Genomic DNA, 14208 nt, shown 5'->3' on the forward strand with positions numbered 1-14208 from the left:
TTTGGTCATTTTGGTCATTTCGGTCATTTTGGTCATTTCGGTCATTTTGGTCATTTCGGTCATTTCGGTCATTTTGGTCATTTTGGTCATTTTGGTCATTTTGGCCATTTTGGTCATTTTGGTCATTTTGGTCATTTTGGTCATTTTGGTCATTTCGGTCATTTTGGCCATTTTGGTCATTTTGGTCATTTTGGCCATTTCGGTCATTTTGGTCATTTCGGTCATTTCGGTCATTTAAGTCATATTGGTCATTTTGGTCATTTTGGTCATTTTGGTCATTTTGGTCATTTTGGTCATTTTGGTCATTTTGGTCATTTTGGTCATTTTGGTCATTTTGGTCATTTTGGTCATTTTGGTCAATTTGGTCATTTCGGTCATTTTGGTCATTTCGGTCATTTTGGTCATTTCGGTCATTTCGGTCATTTTGGTCAATTTGGTCAATTTGGTCATATTGGTCATTTTGGTCATTTTGGTCATTTTGGTCATTTTGGTCATTTGGTCATTTGGTCATTTTGGTCATTTTGGTCATTCTGGTCATTTTGGTCATTTTGGTCATTTCGGTCATTTTGGTCATTTTGGTCATTTTGGTCATTTTGGTCATTTTGGTCATTTTGGTCATTTTGGTCATTTTGGTCATTTCGGTCATTTTGGTCATTTCGGTCATTTTGGTCATTCTGGTCATTTTGGTCATTTTGGTAATTTCGGTCATTTCGGTCATTTTGGTCAATTTGGTCATTTTGGCCATTTTGGTCATATTGGTCATTTTGGTCATTTTGGTCATTTTGGTCATTTTGGTCATTTTGGTCATTTCGGTCATTTTGGTCATTTCGGTCATTTCGGTCATTTTGGTCATTTTGGTCATTTTGGTCATTTTGGTCATTTTGGTCATTTCGGTCATTTTGGTCATTTCGGTCATTTTGGTCATTTCGGTCATTTCGGTCATTTTGGTCATTTTGGTCATTTTGGTCATTTTGGTCATTTTGGTCATTTTGGTCATTTTGGCCATTTTGGTCATTTCGGTCATTTTGGTCATTTTGGTCATTTTGGTCATTTGGTCATTTTGGTCATTTTGGTCATTTCGGTCATTTTGGTCATTTTGGTCATTTTGGTCATTTTGGCCATTTTGGTCATTTTGGTCATTTTGGTCATTTTGGTCATTTCGGTCATTTTGGTCATTTCGGTCATTTTGGTCATTTTGGTCATTTTGGTAATTTCGGTCATTTCGGTCATTTTGGTCATTTTGGTCATTTTGGTCATTTTGGTCATTTTGGTCATTTTGGTCATTTCGGTCATTTTGGTCATTTCGGTCATTTTGGTCATTTTGGTCATTTTGGTCATTTTGGTCATTTTGGTCATTTTGGTCATTTTGGTCATTTTGGTCATTTTGGTCATTTTGGTCATTTTGGTCATTTTGGTCATTTTGGTCATTTCGGTCATTTTGGTCATTTTGGTCATTTCGGTCATTTTGGTCATTTTGGTCATTTTGGTCATTTTGGTCATTTTGGTCATTTCGGTCATTTCGGTCATTTTGGTCATTTTGGTCATTTTGGTCATTTTGGTCATTTGGTCATTTTGGTCATTTTGGTCATTTCGGTCATTTTGGTCATTTCGGTCATTTTGGTCATTTTGGTCATTTTGGTCATTTTGGTCATTTTGGTCATTTTGGCCATTTTGGTCATTTTGGCCATTTTGGTCATTTTGGTCATTTTGGTCATTTTGGTCATTTTGGTCATTTTGGTCATTTGGTCATTTTGGTCATTTTGGTCATTTCGGTCATTTTGGTCATTTTGGTCATTTCGGTCATTTTGGTCATATTGGTCATTTTGGTCATTTTGGTCAATTTGGTCATTTCGGTCATTTCGGTCATTTTGGTCATTTTGGTCATTTTGGTCATTTTGGTCATTTTGGTCATTTTGGTCATTTTGGTCATTTCGGTCATTTTGGTCATTTCGGTCATTTTGGTCATTTTGGTCATTTTGGTCAATTTGGTCATTTTGGTCATTTTGGTCATTTTGGTCATTTTGGTCATTTTGGTCATTTTGGTCATTTCGGTCATTTTGGTCATTTCGGTCATTTTGGTCATTTCGGTCATTTTGGTCATTTCGGTCATTTTGGTCATTTTGGTCATTTTGGTCATTTTGGTCATTTCGGTCATTTCGGTCATTTTGGTCAATTTGGTCATTTTGGTCATTTTGGTCATTTTGGTCATTTTGGTCATTTTGGTCATTTTGGTCATTTTGGTCATTTTGGTCATTTCGGTCATTTTGGTCATTTCGGTCATTTTGGTCATTTAGGTCATTTTGGTCATTTTGGTCATTTTGGTCATTTTGGTCATTTTGGTCATTTTGGTCATTTTGGTCATTTTGGTCATTTTGGTCATTTTGGTCATTTTGGTCATTTTGGTCATTTTGGTCATTTTGGTCAATTTGGTCATTTTGGTCATTTTGGTCATTTCGGTCATTTTGGTCATTTCGGTCATTTTGGTCATTTTGGTCATTTTGGTCATTTTGGTCATTTTGGTCATTTTGGTCATTTTGGTCATTTTGGTCATTTTGGTCATTCTGGTCATTTTGGTCATTTTGGTCATTTTGGTCATTTTGGTCATTTTGGTCATTTTGGTCATTTCGGTCATTTTGGTCATTTTGGTCATTTTGGTCATTTTGGCCATTTTGGTCATTTTGGTCATTTTGGTCATTTTGGTCATTTCGGTCATTTTGGTCATTTCGGTCATTTTGGTCATTTTGGTCATTTTGGTCATTTTGGTAATTTCGGTCATTTCGGTCATTTTGGTCATTTTGGTCATATTGATCATTTTGGTCAATTTGGTCATTTTGGTTATTTCGGTCATTTTGGTCATTTCGGTCATTTTGGCCATTTTGGTCAATTTGGTCAATTTGGTCATATTGGTCATTTTGGCCATTTTGGTCATTTTGGCCATTTTGGTCATTTTGGTCATTTTGGTCAGTCTGGTCATTTTGGTCATTTCGGTCATTTTGGTCATTTTGGTCATTTCGGTCATTTTGGTCATATTGGTCATTTTGGTCATTTTGGTCATTTTGGTCATTTCGGTCATTTCGGTCATTTTGGTCATATTGGTCATTTTGGTCATTTTGGTCAGTCTGGTCATTTTGGTCATTTTGGTTATTTCGGTCATTTTGGTCATTTCGGTCATTTTGGCCATTTTGGTCAATTTGGTCAATTTGGTCATATTGGTCATTTTGGCCATTTTGGTCATTTTGGCCATTTTGGTCATTTTGGTCATTTTGGTCATTTTGGTCATTTTGGTCATTTTGGTCATTTTGGTCAGTCTGGTCATTTTGGTCATTTTGGTCATTTCGGTCATTTTGGTCATTTTGGTCATTTCGGTCATTTTGGTCATATTGGTCATTTTGGTCATTTTGGTCAATTTGGTCATTTCGGTCATTTCGGTCATTTTGGTCATATTGGTCATTTTGGTCATTTTGGTCATTTTGGTCATTTTGGTCATTTTGGTCATTTTGGTCATTTTGGTCATTTTGGTCATTTCGGTCATTTCGGTCATTTTGGTCATATTGGTCATTTTGGTCATTTTGGTCATATTGGTCATTTTGGTCATTTCGGTCATTTCGGTCATTTAAGTCATATTGGTCATTTTGGTCATTTTGGTCATTTTGGTCATTTTGGTCATTTTGGTCATTTTGGTCATTTTGGTCATTTTGGTCATTTTGGTCATTTTGGTCATTTTGGTCATTTTGGTCATTTGGTCATTTCGGTCATTTTGGTCATTTCGGTCATTTTGGTCATTTCGGTCATTTCGGTCATTTTGGTCATTTTGGTCATTTTGGTCATTTTGGTCATTTTGGTCATTTTGGTCATTTTGGTCATTTTGGTCATTTGGTCATTTTGGTCATTTTGGTCATTTTGGTCATTTTGGTCATTTTGGTCATTTTGGTCATTTCGGTCATTTTGGTCATTTTGGTCATTTTGGTCATATTGGTCATTTTGGTCATTTTGGTCATTTTGGTCATTTTGGTCATTTCGGTCATTTCGGTCATTTAAGTCATATTGGTCATTTTGGTCATTTTGGTCATTTTGGTCATTTTGGTCATTTTGGTCATTTTGGTCATTTTGGTCATTTTGGTCATTTCGGTCATTTTGGTCATTTTGGTCATTTTGGTCATTTTGGTCATTCTGGTCATTTCGGTCATTTCGGTCATTTTGGTCATATTGGTCATTTTGGTCATTTTGGTCATTTTGGTCATTTTGGTCATTTCGGTCATTTCGGTCATTTAAGTCATATTGGTCATTTTGGTCATTTTGGTCATTTTGGTCATTTTGGTCATTTTGGTCATTTTGGTCATTTTGGTCATTTTGGTCATTTTGGTCATTTTGGTCATTCTGGTCATTTTGGTCATTTTGGTCATTTTGGTCAATTTGGTCATTTCGGTCATTTTGGTCATTTCGGTCATTTTGGTCATTTCGGTCATTTCGGTCATTTTGGTCAATTTGGTCAATTTGGTCATATTGGTCATTTTGGCCATTTTGGTCATTTTGGCCATTTTGGTCATTCTGGTCATTTTGGTCATTTTGGTCATTTTGGTCAGTCTGGTCATTTTGGTCATTTTGGTCATTTCGGTCATTTTGGCCATTTTGGTCATTTTGGTCATTTTGGCCATTTTGGCCATTTTGGCCATTTTGGTCATTTTGGTCATTTCGGTCATTTTGGTCATTTCGGTCATTTTGGTCATTCTGGTCATTTTGGTCATTTTGGTAATTTCGGTCATTTCGGTCATTTTGGTCATTTTGGTCATATTGATCATTTTGGTCAATTTGGTCATTTTGGTTATTTCGGTCATTTTGGTCATTTCGGTCATTTTGGTCATTTTGGTCAATTTGGTCATTTCGGTCATTTCGGTCATTTTGGTCATATTGGTCATTTTGGTCATTTTGGTCAGTCTGGTCATTTTGGTCATTTTGGTTATTTCGGTCATTTTGGTCATTTCGGTCATTTTGGCCATTTTGGTCAATTTGGTCAATTTGGTCATATTGGTCATTTTGGCCATTTTGGTCATTTTGGTCATTTTGGTCATTTTGGTCATTTTGGTCATTTTGGTCATTTTGGTCATTTTGGTCATTTTGGTCATTTGGTCATTTTGGTCATTTTGGTCATTTCGGTCATTTTGGTCATTTTGGTCATTTCGGTCATTTTGGTCATATTGGTCATTTTGGTCATTTTGGTCATTTTGGTCATTCTGGTCATTTCGGTCATTTCGGTCATTTTGGTCATATTGGTCATTTTGGTCATTTTGGTCAATTTGGTCATTTCGGTCATTTCGGTCATTTTGGTCATATTGGTCATTTTGGCCATTTTGGTCATTTTGGCCATTTTGGTCATTTTGGTCATTTTGGTCATTTTGGTCATTCTGGTCATTTCGGTCATTTCGGTCATTTTGGTCATATTGGTCATTTTGGTCATTTTGGTCATTTTGGTCATTTTGGTCATTTCGGTCATTTCGGTCATTTAAGTCATATTGGTCATTTTGGTCATTTTGGTCATTTTGGTCATTTTGGTCATTTTGGTCATTTTGGTCATTTTGGTCATTTTGGTCATTTTGGTCATTTGGTCATTTTGGTCATTTTGGTCATTTTGGTCAATTTGGTCATTTCGGTCATTTTGGTCATTTCGGTCATTTTGGTCATTTCGGTCATTTCGGTCATTTTGGTCAATTTGGTCATTTTGGTCATTTTGGTCATTTTGGTCATTTTGGTCATTTTGGTCATTTTGGTCATTTTGGTCATTTTGGTCATTTTGGTCATTTTGGTCATTTGGTCATTTTGGTCATTTTGGTCATTTCGGTCATTTTGGTCATTTTGGTCATTTTGGTCATTTTGGTCATTTTGGTCATTTTGGTCATTTTGGTCATTTTGGTCATTTCGGTCATTTTGGTCATTTCGGTCATTTTGGTCATTTTGGTCATTTTGGTCATTTTGGTAATTTCGGTCATTTCGGTCATTTTGGTCATTTTGGTCATATTGATCATTTTGGTCATTTTGGTCATTTCGGTCATTTCGGTCATTTCGGTCATTTTGGTCATATTGGTCATTTTGGTCATTTTGGTCATTTTGGTCATATTGGTCATTTTGGTCAATTTGGTCATTTCGGTCATTTCGGTCATTTCGGTCATTTCGGTCATTTTGGTCATTTTGGTCATTTTGGTCATTTTGGTCATTTTGGTCATTTCGGTCATTTCGGTCATTTCGGTCATTTTGGTCATATTGGTCATTTTGGTCATTTTGGTCATTTTGGTCATATTGGTCATTTTGGTCAATTTGGTCATTTCGGTCATTTCGGTCATTTCGGTCATTTCGGTCATTCTGGTCATTTTGGTCATTTTGGTAATTTCGGTCATTTCGGTCATTTTGGTCATTTTGGTCATATTGATCATTTTGGTCAATTTGGTCATTTTGGTTATTTCGGTCATTTTGGTCATTTCGGTCATTTTGGTCATTTTGGTCAATTTGGTCAATTTGGTCATTTTGGTCATTTTGGTCATTTTGGTCATTTTGGCCATTTTGGTCATTTTGGTCATTTTGGTCATTTTGGTCATTTTGGTCATTTCGGTCATTTTGGTCATTTTGGTCATTTCGGTCATTTTGGTCATTTTGGTCATTTTGGTCATTTTGGTCATTTTGGTCATTTCGGTCATTTCGGTCATTTTGGTCATTTTGGTCATTTTGGTCATTTTGGTCATTTTGGTCATTTTGGTCATTTTGGTCATTTCGGTCATTTTGGTCATTTTGGTCATTTCGGTCATTTCGGTCATTTTGGTCATTTCGGTCATTTTGGTCATTTCGGTCATTTTGGTCATTTTGGTCATTTCGGTCATTTCGGTCATTTTGGTCATTTCGGTCATTTTGGTCATTTTGGTCATTTTGGTCATTTTGGTCATTTTGGTCATTTTGGTCATTTTGGTCATTTTGGTCATTTCGGTCATTTTGGTCATTTCGGTCATTTTGGTCATTTCGGTCATTTCGGTCATTTTGGTCATTTTGGTCATTTTGGTCATTTTGGTCATTTTGGTCATTTTGGTCATTTTGGTCATTCTGGTCATTTTGGTCATTTTGGTCATTTTGGTCAGTTGGTCATTTTGGTCATTTTGGTCATTTCGGTCATTTTGGTCATTTTGGTCATTTTGGTCATTTTGGTCATTTTGGTCATTTTGGTCATTTTGGTCATTTTGGTCATTTCGGTCATTTTGGTCATTTCGGTCATTTTGGTCATTTTGGTCATTTTGGTCATTTTGGTAATTTCGGTCATTTCGGTCATTTTGGTCATTTTGGTCATTTTGGTCATTTTGGTCATTTTGGTCATTTCGGTCATTTCGGTCATTTCGGTCATTTTGGTCATTTTGGTCATTTTGGTCATTTTGGTCATTTTGGTCATTTTGGTCATTTTGGTCATTTTGGTCATTTCGGTCATTTCGGTCATTTTGGTCATTTCGGTCATTTTGGTCATTTTGGTCATTTTGGTCATTTTGGTCATTTTGGTCATTTCGGTCATTTCGGTCATTTCGGTCATTTTGGTCATATTGGTCATTTTGGTCATTTTGGTCATTTTGGTCATATTGGTCATTTTGGTCAATTTGGTCATTTCGGTCATTTCGGTCATTTCGGTCATTTCGGTCATTCTGGTCATTTTGGTCATTTTGGTAATTTCGGTCATTTCGGTCATTTTGGTCATTTTGGTCATTTTGGTCATTTTGGTCATTTTGGTCATTTTGGTCATTTCGGTCATTTTGGTCATTTCGGTCATTTTGGTCATTTTGGTCATTTTGGTCATTTTGGTCATTTTGGTCATTTTGGCCATTTTGGTCATTTTGGTCATTTTGGTCATTTTGGTCATTTTGGTCATTTTGGTCATTTTGGTCATTTCGGTCATTTTGGTCATTTTGGTCATTTCGGTCATTTTGGTCATTTTGGTCATTTTGGTCATTTTGGTCAATTTGGTCATTTCGGTCATTTCGGTCATTTTGGTCATATTGGTCATTTTGGTCATTTTGGTCAGTCTGGTCATTTTGGTCATTTTGGTTATTTCGGTCATTTTGGTCATTTTGGTCATTTCGGTCATTTCGGTCATTTTGGTCATTTCGGTCATTTTGGTCATTTCGGTCATTTCGGTCATTTTGGTCAATTTGGTCATTTTGGTCAATTTGGTCAATTTGGTCATATTGGTCATTTCGGTCATTTCGGTCATTTCGGTCATTTTGGTCATATTGGTCATTTTGGTCATTTTGGTCATTTTGGTCATTTTGGTCATTTTGGTCAATTTGGTCATTTCGGTCATTTCGGTCATTTTGGTCATATTGGTCATTTTGGCCATTTTGGTCAATTTGGTCAATTTGGTCATATTGGTCATTTTGGCCATTTTGGTCATTTTGGCCATTTTGGTCATTTTGGTCATTTTGGTCATTTTGGTCATTTTGGTCATTTTGGTCATTTTGGTCATTTTGGTCAGTCTGGTCATTTTGGTCATTTTGGTCATTTCGGTCATTTTGGTCATTTTGGTCATTTCGGTCATTTTGGTCATATTGGTCATTTTGGTCATTTTGGTCAATTTGGTCATTTCGGTCATTTCGGTCATTTTGGTCATATTGGTCATTTTGGCCATTTTGGTCATTTTGGCCATTTTGGTCATTTTGGTCATTTTGGTCATTTTGGTCATTCTGGTCATTTCGGTCATTTCGGTCATTTTGGTCATATTGGTCATTTTGGTCATTTTGGTCATTTCGGTCATTTTGGTCATTTTGGTCATTTCGGTCATTTTGGTCATATTGGTCATTTTGGTCATTTCGGTCATTTTGGACATTTTGGTCATCTTTTTCTTTGGTCAATTTTGTAATTTTTGTGAGTTTTGTAATTTTTGTAATTTTTGCAATTTTTGAAATTTTTGTAATTTTTGTTATTTTTGTTATTTTTGTTATTTTTGTATTTTTTGTAATTTTTGTAATTTTTTAATTTTTGTAATTTTATTAACTAATTAATCCTGTCTAACCGTGTAGTATAACAGTTTTGAGTAAACAAAAGGACCTTCCCGACGTATATTCGCCGCCATTTGCCACCGTGCAGGGTTCTAGGAAACCACGCGTCCTCAACCTGTCCAGTAAAAACAAAGTTCCGACCTCTTTACTATCACCGGATGTCCAGCCTCGCCTACGGTTCCTTCTGCGCCACCTGCTGCAATCTAATCACGCCTGAAGCGGAACCGTTGTCCTGTTCCGCTTGCTCCAAACCGTGCTGCTGGAAGTGCGCCAGCGAGCCGGCGGAATCGGTGTCGCTGTTTAACGCCCCGGCCGTCATCTGCGTGGCCTGTGACGCCGCGATGGATCTTCGTGGAGGAGGGAAGATGGTGCCGAAGCCACCGTTGGAGCAGGGATTGCAACGCTGCCGGATGCATCCGGAGCGGTTCCTGAACCTGTTTTGCTTGACCTGCCAGGTGCAGATCTGCTGCGACTGTTTCGTCGTGCAGCAGGACCACAAACGGCACACGATTGACTCGATCGAGGAGGTAGTTTCGGGTTGATTGTTTGTGATTGTGATTCATGGCTTGCTTTGTTTTAACAGGTTTACCGACAGAAGCTGCTGGAGACGGTGGAAAAGTTCCGGGAGATTCCGAAGCGGCTGAAGCTTGTGGACTGGGAGGCAGTCCGGCAGGTCGAGGAAAATTTGAAGATTATTCAGGAGATGGAGACGCGGATTTTGGGTGACATTCGGCAGCTGTTTCAGCAGCGGACGGCGATCATGCTGAACAAGACGGCCGAGAAGAAGGCGGTTCTGCAAAAGACGAAGGACTTTGTGGACCGGACGGAGATGCAGCACCGGCAGACGCTGGAGAGCATCCAGGGATTGAACACTAACGACTTTCTGCGGCTGCAGGCCGCTTTGAACGAACGCTGCGAGAGCATCCTGAAGGATGTTGGCCAGCTGCAGGTGACCCCGGTTCGTTGGGATGACATCGATTGTGATTTGCTGCCCAGTTGCAAACTGCAGCCGATCTCACTGAATCTCCCGAACGGTGATGCTGCCAAGGAAAAACACGTCCAAATCCAGCTGATTGACGATTGTGGAATAGTTTGGAACACGACCTTCTTCATCGGCGGCCAATCGTTGGCCCTGGAGATGAAGCCGAACCGGCAGTTGGACGAGTTTCACTTCAAAGCCATCGTAGAAATGTCCCACTCGAGTCAGATCAAGGTTTCCGGCAAGAGCTTCAGCTTCAAAGGTTTCCTCGCTAAAAACGAGCTAATCTCGCTGCCCAAGCTGACCTCGGGTGGGTACCTGACCGACACCGGAGACCTGGTCATGCGGCTCGGAATTCGCCCGGAAAACATCCTAGAGGAATCGGACCTGCTGAAGGCACTGCTTGTGCAGCAGCGGAAGCTAAACAGTCAGCTCAAAGTGGAAAACGCCACCCTAAAAGATCAAAACTTTGTCCTCCGCGGAGACATGCTTCGTGTGAGCAGTGAGTCCCAGCAGAACAAAGAAACGCTCGAAACACAAGTGGTCGCCCTCACCCGGCGGCTCAAAATGTTCCAGCACAACTCGTACGTCCACCACCAGACGCTGCAGGTGCGTCCCCAAACGCCCATCAGTCCGGTGAGCCAACCGGAAGACGACAAGGAAAAACTCAGCTCGGACATGCAAATGTTGCGCACGAAGCTAGACGAGATGAAAACTTCCATGAAGGCCATGTAATACTCCGGTCGTGAGCGTCCTATCACCAACCAGTAGCTAACATTTCCGCCCCCTTTTCAGGAACCCCTTCGCGATCGGCAGCTTCGAGATCTACCGCTGGTCGAAGGACTCCAAGTTCTACTCGCCGCAGGTCGCGTCCCACGTCGGCGTCACGATCTACATCATCGTGCAGCCGAACTTTGCCTGCGAAAAGTCCTCGGATGTGAACGCGTACGTTTGCTGGGCCAAGGGACCAAAGTTGCGGTGCCAGATCTTCATCGAGGTGGTGAACGAGTTCGAGGACGAGTGCGTGCGCGAAGATCGCGTGTTTGACTTCTCCAAGGGAACTAGCTTCACCTGGAAGAGCGTCATCTCGCACTACAATCTGTTTCGCAGCGACGGATTTCTCAGTGACGATCACCTGAAGATCAAGTTCGGCGTTCGACCCGCCGTTGAATAGTTTTGTTTTCTTTTTTGTATTTTGTTGACCAGCAGTGGCAATTGAGGAAATTGCAATCGAACTGCGAGCCTTTTTTTTGTTAATTATTTTCTTTGACTTGATTTATTCACGTTCGAGACTGTGAATTGTTCTTGTGAATTGATAATACTGGAAATAGTCGATATTTCCTTTCGTGAAGATGTTTTATGTTCCCTTGACGAAATAACAAAATAAAACTGTAATCTGTACATTGATCGGACGAGAAGAAAACGAGTGTATTTAATTTAATTTGTCCGAGGAGGTTAGACTTAAAATGTAATGGTTTAATTATAATCAAACTTTTTTTTATTTTGTAAGAATCGGGGATGAAATGTGATCCGTTCACAGAATCCTCTCCGCGGTAAACACAACGCAGTAGGGCTGGCCGCAATAATTTTTGTAATACATTTTCGTTTTCGGATGTACTACAATTATTAATAATGACAAGAAAAGTGCTTTTGACGTAATCTAATCACAAGACTTTCTAGCATGCTTTCATCGGACTGGCTGCGTTTGTGTTAGTTTAGATTAGATTAGATTAGTAAGAATTGGGGATCTAAGAATGTATTTTGCTTGACAGCTCATTCCAAGCTTAATCCATAGTAAAATATGGCGCTGTATTTTCATTTAAAAAAAAAATAAAAAAAAACTAAACCAGAAATGGAAATTTTGAAACACTATCATTTTTAAATTGTAAATTTGTGATTGTGCGAAAAAAAATAATATTTTTTTTTTGAAAAGATTTAATTTTTAAATTCTTTAATATTAAAATTCAACAAAAAATATATTTTAAAAGATGAGAACTCAAAATTTGTGATACATACACTCAAATTTTAACATTCTTATTCTTAAATTATTGAATTTTTCAATAAAATAAACACTAAAATTGACAATATATTTGAAATCCTTAAATTTTATAGCTCTAACATTTTTAAATTCTTACATTTCAACATTTTAAAATTTCAAAATCATTAAATTTCAATAATCATTTATTTCAACATTCTTCTTCTCTTTTGAAATTCAAAAATTCCTAAATTCTTTAAAAAAAATAATTAATTTCTGAATTCTAAAAATAGAGAACTAAAACAATCCTTTAATTTTATAACTCTAAAATTTGAAATTTCTTACATTTCAACATTCAAAATTTTTGAAATTTTTAAACAATAAAACTTAAAAATAAAAATAAAACTAAAATCTTAAATTAAAAAAAACTTCCATTTAAATATTGTTCATTTGAAAAATTTTAATTCTAAAACAAAAAAAAAACTTCAATTCTAAAACTCTAACACTCTAATATTCCGAACACCAAAATTATGACACTCTAGAATTTAAGTATTCTATAATTCTTAAATTCTTTAATTTTAGAGTTATTTAATTATAAAATTATTTAATTCTTGAATAAAAAATCTAAAATTGTCAAATTTTAAAATTGTGAAATTTAAAAATTCTTAAACCCTATTTAAATATTTTAAATTTATGAATTCTCAAAATCGAGAACTGATTTTTTTCCAAATTCAATCTTTAGGACGCGTTGGAAAGGTCTTTTGATTATGCATCCAACAATGCCTCGCATGATTTCCGGTCCGGACATCATGTTCATGTTCAAATATCTGAGATCCGCCTTCAAAAAAGTGTAAAATAACGCTTAAGTGGTTATAACTTTAGATAGAGTTTTCAGATCTCAAATATTTTGGACGCATTGAAAAGGTATTTTTATGCAGAAAGATTTTTCAAGTTTAAGAATTTTAAAAATTTTAATTCTTTTAATCTAAAATTATTATAATTTTAAAATTTTGATATCTTTAAATTTTAGAATCGGAATTGAAATCTTGAAATTTTTCTACATTTCTGGAGTTTTTTTTTTTTTTGGAAAGGTCATATAAACCATATTTCCAATTTTTGCTTTTTGGGTTTTTTTAGAACCGCCTTGTGTCAGGGTATTCAAAAACACAAAAAAATTGTTTATAAGGACCTTTAAAAAAAAAACTCTGGATTCGAATTTTAAAATGTTTGATCTGAATGTTGGCAAGGGGTAATGTTTCTCTCTGGTTTATTTTATGTATTTTGAACAAAAATAAACAAAATTCGACCTTTTGATTTTCGGCCTTCAAGATTCGGCAAGATTTCGTTTTGAGATTCGGCTTTATGAGGCACCTCTGGATTATCACCATAAAAAAAATCAAATCAAATTATTCGCTCTACAGCATTGCCCTGGCGTTCTCGATAGCGAGATTCCTACTCGAAACTAGGTGTCCGAAGGCTTGATTGTTGAGGCAATTGCAAACCTCTTTTTACACCTTAGCTTCCATCCACCCCGGGATTCGAACTGATTACCTTTGGATTGTTAGTCCAACTGCCTACCAGCGACTCCACCGAGACAGGACCCAGGGAGACGACCCCTACACCTGGATTGAGCTAACGACCTAACCCTCTAGGTTAAGACCGGGGCCAACATTTACTTCCCCGTCCGACGGAAGGCGTGGTCAGACAAATCTCGTCTCGAAAAATGTCACAGGGACCGTCTGGGATCGAACCCAAGCCGACTGGGTGAGAGGCAATCACGCTTACCCCTACACCACGGTTCCCGGTATCACCATAAGTACATTGAATAAAAACAGTTCGATCAAATTAAGGGAACTATACCCTTTCTCAGCCTATTTTTATTATCGGCCTATCAGCACTTTGATCATGAATTACAGCTTAAATAAAATGTTTTTGACTGTTCCAAAGTAATAAATAGCTCAAAAAGAAAAATGAGCAAGCAACTCATCATTGTTGATACACCTGAAAATGTTGATTTAATAGCGGGAAACGGCAAAAGTGATGAGAATTGGTAGAACGGCTTAGATTAAAATGGGTACATTTTCCCTAGGGACCATCCATAAACCACGTGGACACTTAGGGGAGTAAGGGGGGGAGAGGGAGCGTATGGTGATTGACAAGCGCTCCATACAAAAATGAGTTTTTTTGTATGGACAATTGTCCACGAGGGGGGAGGGGGGGGTCAGATTACCAAAAAA

At 37.5% G+C, this 14208-nt stretch overlaps 2 protein-coding genes across 4 annotated transcripts in view; one reads left to right on the forward strand and one right to left on the reverse strand.

Annotated features, from left to right (window-relative positions):
* Positions 1-14208, reverse strand: part of LOC120412654 (UDP-glucosyltransferase 2-like) — a 52288-nt gene that overhangs the window by 6936 nt on the left and 31144 nt on the right. The window lies entirely within an intron of this gene.
* On the forward strand, positions 9038-11419 carry LOC120412651 (uncharacterized). Its single transcript, XM_039573205.2, has 3 exons — positions 9038-9544; positions 9601-10727; positions 10792-11419. Exons 1-3 carry the CDS (start codon positions 9176-9178, stop codon positions 11168-11170), a joined length of 1875 nt encoding a protein of 624 aa, XP_039429139.1. The 5' UTR covers positions 9038-9175; the 3' UTR covers positions 11171-11419.

The sequence above is a fragment of the Culex pipiens genome, chromosome 2, assembly GCF_016801865.2.
Source record: "Culex pipiens pallens isolate TS chromosome 2, TS_CPP_V2, whole genome shotgun sequence".
Taxonomy (NCBI): domain Eukaryota; kingdom Metazoa; phylum Arthropoda; class Insecta; order Diptera; family Culicidae; genus Culex; species Culex pipiens.

Excerpts from the sequence above, each read along its gene's own strand:
- LOC120412651 (XM_039573205.2), top strand. The coding sequence starts at position 9,176 with ATGTCCAGCCTCGCCTACGGTTCCTTCTGCGCCACCTGCTGCAATCTA. Across the intron at positions 9,545-9,600 it reads CGATTGACTCGATCGAGGAG|GTTTACCGACAGAAGCTGCT; the intron begins GTAGTTTCGGGT and ends TTGTTTTAACAG. Across the intron at positions 10,728-10,791 it reads AAAACTTCCATGAAGGCCAT|GAACCCCTTCGCGATCGGCA; the intron begins GTAATACTCCGG and ends CCCCCTTTTCAG.